At 33.9% G+C, this 13,364-nt stretch overlaps 1 protein-coding gene across 1 annotated transcript in view; it reads left to right on the top strand.

Annotated features, from left to right (window-relative positions):
- LOC142351935 (uncharacterized) overlaps positions 1 to 6,236 on the top strand; it is a 39,806-nt gene extending 33,570 nt beyond the window's left edge. Inside the window, exons 3-4 of the mRNA XM_075404207.1 lie at positions 3,787 to 3,969; positions 5,881 to 6,236. Coding sequence (XP_075260322.1) covers positions 3,787 to 3,969; positions 5,881 to 6,122 — 425 coding nt within the window. The 3' untranslated portion in view covers positions 6,123 to 6,236. The remainder of the gene's footprint in view (positions 1 to 3,786; positions 3,970 to 5,880) is intronic.
- Positions 6,237 to 13,364: the final 7,128 nt, after the last annotated feature.

Consider the following 13,364-nt stretch of genomic DNA (forward strand, 5'->3'; position numbering starts at 1 on the left):
ATACAGATGTTGAAAATTGTTGTTCCAAACACGGAAAAAGTTGTTGATCAATTTAAGCATCGAATGAAGATCGTACTCTAGAAAGAATATATTAAAGCAAATCTCAATCCGAGTTAACTTGTACGAATCTTACATGTTAGCAATTTGACTTGTAAGTTATGACAATCTTACATGTTAAACTATCACTGTGCAAGTTTTTGTAAGTTAGCTTTCCTTTCTAAGAAAATTCTAGGCTCGAATCTGCTTTAGGTCTTACGGGTTCACTAGATCTTGAATGATAAAACTTATCTCCAAAAACAAATTATAGTGATAGAAAAAAACAAACACGTGACAACTTTTCTGACCGCACTTAGTGACGAGGAGAAAAATGAACTGGGTTTTGTTTTTTTTTGTTTTAATCAATTGTGAGTGAAATCAATTTGCAGTTTATATTATTTTTTGTAGATTATGTTATATGTTCTATAGTTATGAGTGGAATTATTAAAAAGTTATAAAGTGTATATTGTCTGAATTGGAGCTATTGTCAAATTCTGTACTTTCATAGGATTATTGAAGTTTAAAGTTTTTTGCTTATGGTTTGCTTTCAACAACTTTGTTTACATTTATAAAACTTTTGCTCAACTTTAATTTTAATTCGCTAAATTGATTTTACGCCTGCTCAACATTTGTTATTTCGGTTTCTTAGTAGACAATTCCTTGTCACTTATTTTTGGCAAATTTGTTTGCGATTCTTTTTTTTTCTTTTTTCATTTTTAAATAAATAGTGTAATTCACTGCTCTCGATACCTCTTAAGAGCAGTGCTCTAATACCTGTTCAAAGAGTCTTCATTGAAAACATATATGGCTACGTTAGCCCCAAATTCCTACCAAACCGTTTTGGAATCAAGGTTCTGTCTATTTTTTTCAACTCAAAAGACTTAGTGTATATTTCACTCTTTTTAGAGACCATTTGTATCAATGTTTGATAGTTTTGCCCATGAACGCTATTAATTTCAATTAAAACAAACACTTAATAGCCTGGATACATTAAGAGGCATTTGCTGGTCTCTATGCATTTGGAAACAATCAATAGGCTTCAGATTGATTTGATTGCTGTTTGTGTCTTAAGGTCTGCTAACACATTCAATTTAATATACTGAGCGGCGAAAGTAAATTAGCATACCCCATATTCACAAAGTAAAAATTCAATATTTGAGGCAACGCTAATCCAACTTAATATCAAATTTCGGAAAAATTTTTTACATCATTGATCCCCTACACTTGTCCTCTCGTGTATCTGTGAATTTCAAATTTCAGGTAAATTGTAAGGTTCACTTACCAGAAATTCCAAAGTAAATATGGCGAACTCCATCCAAATTTCATAGTAAACAGAAAAATGTAACGAGATGAGATATGTTTTCAGGTTTGTTCATATGTGGTTGAGTTGCATTTGCGTTAAGTATTAGAGAGAAAAAGCTTGCGAATGAATTGTGATTTTGTGACAATATTCTTTTTACTATTAACTTGGATAGAGTTCATCAGCTTTACATTAGGATTTGTGGTAAGAGGATCAATGGTGTAAAAATTGTTTCAGAAATTTGATTTTAAGTCGGAGTAGAATTTCCTCAAAATTGAACTATAATTTCGTGAATAAAAGGGCTGCAAACTTACTTTCGCCGTTCAGTATATTTCGATGGTCAGAATGAAGAAATGATAAAATGAGTTGATTTCGAGAGTGAACTAATCTCAAACCTTTGTTAATTTGAAATGACTAGTTCATTTTTCAACAAACATTTTTACTTGTTGGAGATTTCTTTCATTAGCTGCAAATAGACCAACGATTATTTCATTTGGTCTTTTATCAGTTTTACTCGCTAATTCTTCACCAAATGGCAATAGTTCTATTGCGCTATTAGTGCTAATGTTGAAATCAAGCAAATGATAGCTAATAATTTTATCTGACATTAATTCATGTGTTTTTTAAGTTATTTTTCAATTTCTTCATCTTGCCGTATTGTTTGCTCACTCAGTTGTCTTGTCATGCAGATCCATTATTGATAGGTTTTTCTATTTGAACCAGGGGTTTTTAGAATCGAAATAACATTGAAATTAATTGAATTGTGATTTTTGGGGCCTTGAATTTTGCGTTTTGAAAAATTTCGCGTAAATATTGGAAATTTGCGTTGTTAGTTTCTAAAATTTGCTGTTTATTTTGTATTGGCTTTTCATCTCATAAATGAGAGGTCCAATTGACGTTGTGTAGAGGCCTATGAGAGCCTGTATCTATTTTACATTTTTGTTCATAATTTTGGCAGCTTGGTATTGTTATGTATTGCATGCCAATCAAAAGCAATTTTTCATCTTTTTGTCAAATTTTCAAGGTTTTTTCAAGGTTTATTACAATGACGCTTTTTTTCAATGACTTGGACACTTTCTGTTTCTGTTGATGTTCTGTTTGTGGTCTTATCTTCTTCTCTGACATCTGATGGATTTCAATGGCTTTCTAAAAACCTCATAAGCGCACTGATTTCAGTTGACGTCCAATGGTATTTATTTATTACTTTAAAATTTTTTTGTTTTCCAAATCAACAATAAAATTGTTTGATTAATATTGCCTTCAATCAAATGAAAATTCCCATCAACAATCAAAAGAACAAAATGTAAGTTGAAGAATAGTTTTAGATATAATGTATTTTTTACTGTGAAACAATATGTTGTTTGTTATCTTAGAAAAAAAATAGAGTTTTTCTAATATCTTAACACATAATCTCAATAATAACAGCCTTCTTGGGTTCTCTTTTGCTAAGTCAGTCATTTCAAATAGTGTTTTATGATCTAAACATCTGGTATTTTTTGTTACAATGCCTAATTTTGTACACTTTTCCTCATATGTTGTTTTCTTTCTGTGATCCGGTTCCTGTCTATGCTGTTCTTGTCACTTAGAGGTGTTGCTTTCTAGATATTCCGAGGGACCTCTGTTTTTAATATTGCATGTACTCTTAATTTTTGACAACTCTATTTTACTGTTATTTTGTCGCTTTGTAGACTTTTCTCACCTATTTGTTTATTTGGTTTGTTTTTTGAGGATATGTATTTCCAAAAAATGCATTTGGTTTATTAGTCTATGTTTTTTTGCCTTATTTTTGTTTAGTTTCGCTTGGTGGTGTCAATTTTTTTAATATCAAAGGCTTTTGTTACCATCAAATTGTTCACGATCAGCTCTTTCTTCTTTGGGCTATGATTTAGGTATTGTACGCCTTTTAAATAGCTTTATTTTATTTTTTCCAACCAGATGTTTTGCTCAGTTTAATTTTGTCCGTTCTATTCAAGTAAAATCCCCCGCAGGCATTAACCTAACGCCTGTCTTATTCGAGAATACATTAATTTTTAAATTTACAAAGCATAAATTGCTTCGTATTATTTTCAACGTTTCCAATCTCTGCTTGATTTAGTTTTTTTGCAACAAGTAAGCAAAAATTATAATCTTGCGGTTAAGTATACTTGAATCAAACAATACTTGAAACCATTCAAGCGCAAATTTAAAACATCAATCAAATTTTTTTAAAATCACATTATAAATATTTTTTCTGATTGTTTCCCTTAAAACAAAAATAACTTTTAAAAAGCTCCTACGTTACAATTCAAAGGAATATGTTTATGCTGGGAGAGCATGAAATCATTCATCGTTTTTCTTAAAAATATTTTCAGTTTTTGCCAACCGAAGCCGTAGTAGACAATTAGGCCACGAATTTCGTTGAGGGGACCTGAAAAATATGCGCAAACCCACATAAATTGTTATTATTTCAGGGTCAGAGTTGCTTAACCTCACAACAGAGTTGTATTATCCAATTATTGCTGGAAATGAGGTTCAGGATTGGCCGTCGTGCTACCAAGTAGGCTTTCCAGGGCCAGACAACACAATGTCTCTCAAAATTGAGGGGGGACCAGCGGAAGTGCACTACGTTGAGATTTTGCCTTACTATACAGGACGTAAGACAGCTTTGATTATCGTTGACAGATCTCTTCGTACCATTTCGAGTTTTGAACACAAAATATGTAGGAATAGGGCATAGTATTGATTTACCAGGATCGGGGATTATTCAGAAAATATTTATGAAACTCACAGTCGCTATGAGTAATCAATTTTCATTGGAGAAATCTAAGGTTTAAATTATTCGCTTAAATGCTGAAACAAAATATTTTTTTCACAATTTCAGCACTTATTAACGGATTAAGTTTATAATGATGTAAGATACTTTTCCCCAAAGCTGACATGCTCCAATGCGTCCCTTGTGAACGTATCAAACATTATTTGAACTGGTTGTGTTGTGAAAAACACAACTCGCTTCATATGAGACTTTAAAACTCACAAATTTCAACATTTTCGCCAATTATATTGAAGGCTTCTGAAACATTCGTATCGCCAATTTCAAATTTTTCAATTATTGAATTCTCTACATGTTTTGCACAATTTTCTTTAAATTAGTCGAAAATCATTCAAGGAGACAAGTATATATTAGTAGCAGAAACTATAGTTGGAAAGAAAATCATAAGCAAAAATATTGCAATACTGTGAAATTGCAATACTGTCCATTACGATTGATTTTTCTGTCCATTTTGATACAATATTTGATACAATGTTTACCTGATCCTCGTTTTCATCAGAAACGTGACGTCACCATATTGTAGCGGCTCCACCTCTTATTCAGCTGTGCAAACCGTTACTCAATTCTACTTTTACCGTAACTCAAATTTGTTTATTCGCACCCGGACCTAACGCCAAGTCAATTTCAGTACTGGACAAGTCTAACTAAGTCTTATTTCATCACTGATTCAGAACCATGATCATGTCACTTTTTACACTTGGCAGTCTAAACCCAAGTCTGGGCTGAGACTTGGCAAGTCTAAATCCAAGTCTGATGTAAGACTTGGCAAGTCTAAATCCAAGTCTGATTTAAGACTTGACAATTGAAAAAAACGTCAAAAAGAGCCGAAAAAAACGACTAAATAGCCGGGGAAACGTCAAAAATAGCCGAAAAAAACGTCAAAAATAGCCGAAAAAAACGTCTAAAATAGCCGAAAAAAACGTCTAAAATAGCCGGGGAAACGTCAAAAATAGCCGAAAAAAAACATCAAAAATAGCCGAAAAAGACGTCTGAAATAGCCGGGGAAACATCAAAAATAGCCGAAAAAAACTTACTTTGGCTGGAATGGTCCTCTGCTTCACCTTGTCTCAAATTTGTAAGATTTTGCAAAGCGGTTTCACCATTGGAACGAACGAGAGGGCCTCGACTTAGCATGGGCACCCTCACAGTGTTCCCTCTTTGAATTTTTCCACGAGTCATGTTCGACATTTTCCAAATCTGAAAAATCAAGAAGTGTCCATTTTCGGCTAAAATTCGGCTAAAAACGGCTGAAAATGGCTGAAAACGGCCCAGAAACAGCTGAAAACGGCCGAATTTGACGTTCCCGGGTCCCCTGGCATCAGTTGGCATCACTTGAAATGAGTGGGCATTAGTCTGCACCCGTTTTCAGGGGGCCCCGAGAAAGTGCCCAAAAATAAATGCAAAACTCGTGGCACGTTGCGAAATTTTTTCGAATTCGAAATATTCACTCAAAAATTTTTGAAAAGTTGGTTTTGACTTGGGAATCAACTTCCAAGTGTTATCCAATTCTTGGTTAAGCATTGCCAGACTTGTAAGACTTGTATTTAGACTTGCCCAGTAATGGTAAACGATTAAAGACTTGGAATAAGACTTGCCTAGTACTGATATAGACTTGGAGTTCGGTCCGGGCACACACAGCAAAAAAAACTTTAATCTTTTTGGGTGGGGGGAAGGAAACAATTTTTTTCTCTTCTCAAGTTCCACATCTGTACTATAAGGAACTCTTTTTTCCCAGGTTATGATGAAGACTTCAAGCAGAGAATTAACATATACGTGTGTTACGAGAACAAATGCGACAATATGTGTCAGGCCGTCGATATAAATAAAGCAAACTGGGATGCATGGAATTCAGCAATGTGTTCACTCCCTGGCGAGTACATCATTTTGGAACAGGACGAGGGATATCTGGGTCTGTGCGAAATTAGAGTTTATGGAAAACCCTTCAAATACACCCGAGAATTTCGTGACGATAATTAATTATGACACTACCTGTTTATTTTCCGTTAACATTTTCATAGCACCAACCCCAAATCTTTAATTCTGTACCTATCCCTTATTATCAAATAATGGGAATGAAGCAAAGTGGAGTGAGGAGTTTTTTAAAGAACGTTCACCAGACTATTCGTGCGTTCATGTCCAGCCTTTCGTGCTTTCTTCTGTGTTTTCAGACTATGTAAATTTGAACGCACGACACCCCCGTCGTGCGTTCATCTGGGTCTGGACATATCGACTTTGTGCCTGGGACTGAATGAGAAACTAAGTTAAATATAGCTTCTCAGAGCAAATTGGAAACTGCTTCAAGACATCACTTGTATACTGCATCCTTTGACTAGGCTTATCGCCTTCTGATAACCTGTCAAATCAAAATGATGTTTTGTGTTTGAGCTATTATGTCATTCGATTTGAGAAACAAGTTATTTGTGTCTGCGCACAATGCTTTTGTTTGTCTAGACTGCTTATTATTTGACTCGACTATGTAATTTTGAACCCACGACCCCCCCCCCCCCCCGTGCGTTCATCTTCGGTCTCGCCATACTCATTTCCGTCTGGGACCTGCTTTTGAACAATCCTTATTGAAGCTTTCAACTTGAAAATTACAACCCTGCGCCCCTTCCCCGGGTCGAGGTTTTGACAAAAAAATGTAAGATTAGCAGTGAATAGAGGTGAAAAAAACTTTTTTCACCGCAGAGCGCCCGCATCTTTTAGCGCTGAATGCGCTGAAAGCGGTGAATTTTTGTAAGAATTGCGTTGAATTTTGAGGTGAAAAATTTTTTTCACCGCATTCACCGGAATTCTTACAAAAAAGAAGCTGCCGTACAAGGGTTCGAACCTCTACCTCATGCGTGTCACACACTTCGTAATCCACTGCGCCATCTGTGAATATATTTCATATTTCCATCATTTCCTGTGAATATAAGATAAGCGTTGAAATTAGCGCGGTGAATATTTTTAAGATTTGCGATTTTAGCGGTGAAAAATTTTTTTTCACCGCATTCTGCTGGTAGCGGTGAAAAATTTACTTTCACCACATTCTGCTGGTAGCGGTGAAATTTTTTTCATCGCATCCTGCTTGTAGCGGAGAAAAGTTTTCTTTCACCGCTTAAGCGCTGAAAAAAATTTTCACCGCCTAAAAGTTTTTGTTTCACCGCATTCATCGCATTGAACGCAAATCTTACACTTTTACTCAAATTCATCGCAAATCTTACATCTTTTAGCGATTTTTAGCGGTGACACCTCAACCCGGGTCCCCATAAAGTGGAACTTTTGTATCAATTTACCTCTTTAATTCAACAAAGCGTATCTTAATACTTGTTAATTGGACCTTAGGGTGTGGGATTCGACAAAGGAATCATTATACTAATTGGTTTATTGTTCCGACTCCACTTGTGGGGGGAGGAACTATAAGCTCAAATCGGGTTTTTTGTTCAGAAAATTTTAGCCGATCGATATATTCATCGTAGAGAAATGTGAGTGGTATGATAAAAAAAAGATCGTCCAGTGTAGAATTCAAAATTTCATTTCTAATGAAATTTTAGTCTTTGCTTGTAATTATCATTCTTTTCATATCATAAGACTTTTTCTGATGTCTTATTGATAACTGATCGCTCGACAAACAGCATTTTTTGCCATAGAGGCTAAAAAAAGCGTATTTGTTGACATCCGTTGAAAGCTATTGAATTTAATGTCGTTGATAATACGTGTTTTCTCAAAGATTTTGTTTTGCTATAAAATTTGTTCGTATTTGTGGTTCTTTTGAACTCCTGTAGATTAAGGAAAAAGAATCCTATTGATGTTAAAAAATTAATGGAATACGGAAATGTTTATGCTGAATAATTCATTTTTAATGGCTTCGATACTTTTGTCTTATTTTTTTTTAAATTTGCTGTTTATTTCATCATTTATTTTGTCGAAAAATGCTGAGAGGTCGCATAAGCTTCTAATTGAGGATTGAATGAATGATATTACTACATGCAGTCAGTTCATAGCAATTACACTTAAGTTTTATATCATTTGTTTTCACTTTTTTTACTTTTTCCTTTTTCGTTATTTGTATAGTTTTTTTGTATAGTTTTTGTTGTTCTTTTCGTCAACTTGTAATTTATTCTCATCATTGAGATTTCTATCCCACTCCTTGTAATTCAAAAACTAAATTTATTTTTCAAATAATGTCGTAACTGATGTTTTGTTTACAATATGCGACAAATGTGCGACAATATGCGTTTTCATAAATGTCTTGTGAGTGGTAAATATTTGTCTTTTTTCTCTTCTTTTACCACACTCGCCTAATAACAGAGCCAAATTATTTTCAAATGAGGCCCAATTGAATTGATTTAATCGTTCAGTAAAAATTCAGCACCTTTAGTATAGATAATAGTTGAAATAAAAAACAATTATTAGATAATAATAACTGTATTTTATTTCATATCATCTAATGATTTTGATGGCTTCAATAATTTGTGTTTTCGCAGATTATTTGTAATTTTTTGAGCTTCTCTGCATCTTTAGTTCGCTTCGATGGCTTTGTATAACAAAAAAACAGGTCCTATCAGTTTCGTAAGGACTTTTTAGAAAATTTATCGAGTATTATTTCGTTAAAAGCTAATGATTTTTAAGACGTTTGAAAATATTTGGTTTAAAAAATATTGATAGATTTTTGAATTTCGCCTCATTTTTCTATATGTTACCTGGTCTCATTGAGGAAAAATCCCATCTGCTGTATAGTTAAAATAAAAGAAAACTCGTGCAGTAAGGTTTTATCTGATTGCATTTTGACGTTGTTTACTATGTGCTTTGTCATTAAGATATCGACGTTAATTTTCCAGTTTTGCTTCCTTGTTTGTTTTTTTTCTCTTAGTCTTTTTATTGACAGATCTCGGGAGCCGTAATGAGGCATGGCATTATGTAATTCAATTAGTAGTTGAGGTGTGACACTATTTTTTAAAACTCAAATATCTTTTTTTGGTTATCCCTTCATTTGGTTGTTAATTAAGTCAAAAATTAAGTTCAGCTCGGGTCGGAACTTCATGTGCGAAGGCACATTAACGAGCCTCCTTGTAATATTGAACAATAGATTGACAAAACATTATAATTGGCATTGTAGCGTACAATGCCTTTGTTTTAAACGTTAACAAATTAAAGCAATAATGTTTAAAATCTGTTGGTGTGCGCGATGTCTTCTTTTAAAGGTGGGCAAAAGATCTTGAAAACATTACAAACGTCTGCGGATATTACTTAGTTAATTGGCCTGTAACTTTTTTTGATATCTTATTGATAACTGATCGCTCGACAAACAGCATTTTTTGCCATAGAGGCTAAAAAAAGCGTATTTATTGACTTCCGTTGAAAGCTATTGAATTTAATGTCACTGATAATACGTGTTTTCTCAAAAATTTTGTTTTGCAAAAAAAATTTGTTCGTATTTGTGGTTCTTTTGAAGTCTTATAGATTAAGGAAAAAGAATCCTATTGTTGTTAAAAAGTTAATGGAAAACGGAAATGTTTATGCTGAATAATTCTCGTAGTCTTTTTTTGACAGATCTCTTGAGCCGTAATGAGGCATGGCATTATGTAATTCAATTAGTAGTTGAGGTGTGAAACTATTTTTTAAAACTCAAATATCTTTTTTTGGTTATCTCTTCATTTGGTTGTTAATTAAGTCAAAAATTTAGTTCAGCTCGTGGCGGAACTTCATGTGCGAACGCACATTAACGAGCCTCCTTGTAATATTGAACAATAGAGTGACAAAACATTATAATTGGCATTGTAACGTACAATGCCTTTGCTTTAAACGTTAACAAATTAACGCAATAATGTTTTAAATCTGTTGGTGTGCGCGATGTCTTCTTTTAAAGGTGGGCAAAAGATCTTGAAAACATTTCAAACGTCTGCGGATATTACTTAGTTAATTGGCCTGTAACTTTTTCTGATGTCTTATTGATAACTGATCGCTCGACAAACAGCATTTTTTGCCATAGAGGCTAAAAAACGTATTTATTGACTTCCGTTGAAAGCTATTGAATTTAATGTCGTTGATAATACGTGTTTTCTCAAAGCTTTTGTTTTGCTATAAAATTTGTTCGTATTTGTGGTTCTTTTGAAGTCTTATGGATTAAGATAAAAGAGTCCTATTGTTGTTAAAAAATTAATGAAAAACGGATATGTTGATGCTGAATAATTCTCGTAGTCTCTCTATTGACAGATCTCGTGAGCCGTAATGAGGCATGGCATTACGTAATTCAATTAGTAGTTGAGGTGTGAAACTATTTTTTAAAACTCAAATATCTTTTTTTGGTTATCTTTTCATTTGGTTGTTAATTAAGTCAAAAATTTAGTTCAGCTCGGGTCGGAACTTCATGTGCGAACGCACATTAACGAGCCTCCTTGTAATATTGAACAATAGATTGACAAAACATTATAATTGGCATTGTACCGTACAATGCCTTTGTTTTAAACGTTAACAAATTAACGCAATAATGTTTAAAATCTGTTGGTGTGCGCGATTTCTTCTTTTAAAGGTGGGCAAAAGATCTTGAAAACATTACAAACGTCAGCGGATATTACTTAGTTAATTGGCCTGTAAGTCGCGGTAAATTCAGTCAAAAGAGGGTTAACCTTCTTTTGACTGAAGTTACCGCGACCTACAGGCCAATTAACTAAGTATAGTCTTTAGTCTATTTACATGTACTAAGACAAAAAATTGAAAACCACCTTCAAATGCTATGGCCTTCATTTATAAGATGCGTAAAAATTACAAGTGTCGGAAGTTAAAATTAAACTTACAAACACTTCAAAATTTAGTCTATTTTGATTTGTGAAATAATTAAAACTTTTTTTTTGAGCGTGTCGATTTCAGCTATAGCTGACATCGACATATGCTCAACATAAAAAGTGTGTAATTATTTCTCAAATCAAAAAGATTAATTTTTTAGTGTTTCTGTAAGTTCAATTTTAACTTATTATACTTGCAATTTTTACGCCTCTCATAAATGAAGAGACGTTAGTTTTTATGCTATAAATTACAAAACTATAAATTAAAATATAAATTAGACCATAAATTATTTAAAAGTTTCGGGAAAAAACACTAATGTTCGTTTAACACTCTGAAAAAACTCGATAATTAAATCTATTTTTACTTCCTATAGCTGTTTTTGTCTATTGGGACTTTTCGACCCTTTTAGAAGTTTTTCAACCTCAATTTTTCTGATATCACTTTTGGAGTCATCCTTTTTTTCTTAGATTGAAAGCCTATGCGACCTAAATTGAAAGCCGCACTTAACTAAATTCTCATTAAACAAAAAAATCAAGCTCTTAATTTAGACGAAACATGTCGATATACAAATAAGTTATTGTAAGCTACATGTATGAACAAATTATTTTTTCTATTCTTCACAAAAAAAACGTGGTGAGGATTAGGAATATTCAGTAAATATTCCACATGGTTAACAACCAAGCAAAAAATTACGTTTGCCCCCCATTGACGATTAAGAGCTTACACGCTGTTAATCCTCGATGGCGATCAAAGATTAAGAGCTTACAAGCACATCATAAACACCAGTGTGAAAAAGGAGCTGTGTAAGAATCAGTGTAAGAACCAACTAAAACTGGTTAATTTTGCTGATTTATTTCAGAAATAGTTTTTGTTGTTCGTATTTTTGAAACCAAAAGAGGGACAAGCTTAGATTGAAGTAAGCTAATTTCTACTGTTGTTCAGTTATAATTTTACAATAATAACTACCTTTTTCTTTAATATTTGATCGAAGAAGCTTACAGCATGCATAACATTAGCCTATCTATAGGGCTAAGATCTTTTGTAACTATAAAATGAAATTACAAAACACGCTTACTTGTTAACAAAAAACTCATCAACAAATTGTTGATTTCAAATTGACTCTTTTGGCGTTTTGCGCAAAATTTTGAGCAGCAAAGCTAAATAATTAGTCATTAGGACAACCTATGTTTCAAATACCTCAGCAATAAAATCTGGTTAAATTTAAAATCGCAGAGGCGCACTTGGTTGTGTAAAGTTCTCCCTGTCATTGAAAGGAGGGCAGCCGTTGAATTTGGTCCACCCAGTGTTACAGTGGACGAGAAACAACTATCTATTCTGACGATGAGAGTGCAAAAAAGCAATTCAAAAAAAGGGGACCAATTGAAAACAAAACACCAACAAGGCAGATCGAAATTTGAAACTCAAATAGGAATTCGAAGTACCAACCCTGATTAAAAGGAATGACAAAGCAAAAGTGAACGGCAACCAGGCAACTCAAAAAAATTTTTAAAGAATCTGTACAATTTTTTACTGTATCCACTAGCACAAAACAAATGTGACACGAATATCGAGGAAAACATTCCCATGCAACTGTAGTGTCGGAACAAGCTTCCACACTACCCATGCATTTTTGTTTGGGATCATCTATATTGGCTTGCTAGTATATGAATGGACAGGCAGCCAGAAATGGTTGCAGAACAATTCAAGGTGACTCAAGCAGTGAAGGAGAGCGATGTTAATATCAACTAACTAAAGTACAGTTTCGTTGCTCGAACGTTACAAAACAGAGCAAAGGCGATAAAGAAAATGTTTCGAAAGCATATGCAGTGAAGTACAGTGTGAGGGTCAAATGAAAAATTCAAGACAATATCTACTAGAAGAAAAGCTTGAACTGGAGCAAAAATGAGGAGAGGGTTATTGCAAAAAATGATGTTTGTTCCCATTCAACCCTTGTTCTGGACAAATCACACCTCAGCTGAAAAACAAAGAAGAGAGATTTCTCGGATTGGGCGAGAAGAATCGACAAACTTCTAACGCCAGATGACCCAAGAGCTGGCCTTGAAACAAATACTGAACTGTCATTTCTCATGATATCGACTTATCAGTAATCAATCAATGAATGTTGAAAACCAGGACATTTAAACCCGAGCTGGCTTCCGATATGAGAGTGGTTATTCAGTTTTCAATGACCTGCTAAAAATTAAGTTAATCAACTTTGATGAAAACCAGCAAGAATGTCAGAGTCATCTGAAAATTTACTGTGAGACAATGTAATGTCAGCAATATCTGGAAAGCGAAACTCTGGCGAGCTCTAGGTTGCTGCCTGGAGCATCTTGGAGATGAGGTTGGGAGGCCACATGCAACCAACGATGAACAACTGGAGACTTGTTGCAACAAAGTCAGGTGAAGCCTAAAGATTAATCACATTCTGATCGCTTTCTTAGTTCTCAT

Source organism: Convolutriloba macropyga, chromosome 13 (genome assembly GCF_964194025.1).
Source record: "Convolutriloba macropyga chromosome 13, txConMacr16.3, whole genome shotgun sequence".
In the NCBI taxonomy this organism is placed as follows: Eukaryota; Metazoa; Xenacoelomorpha; order Acoela; family Convolutidae; genus Convolutriloba; species Convolutriloba macropyga.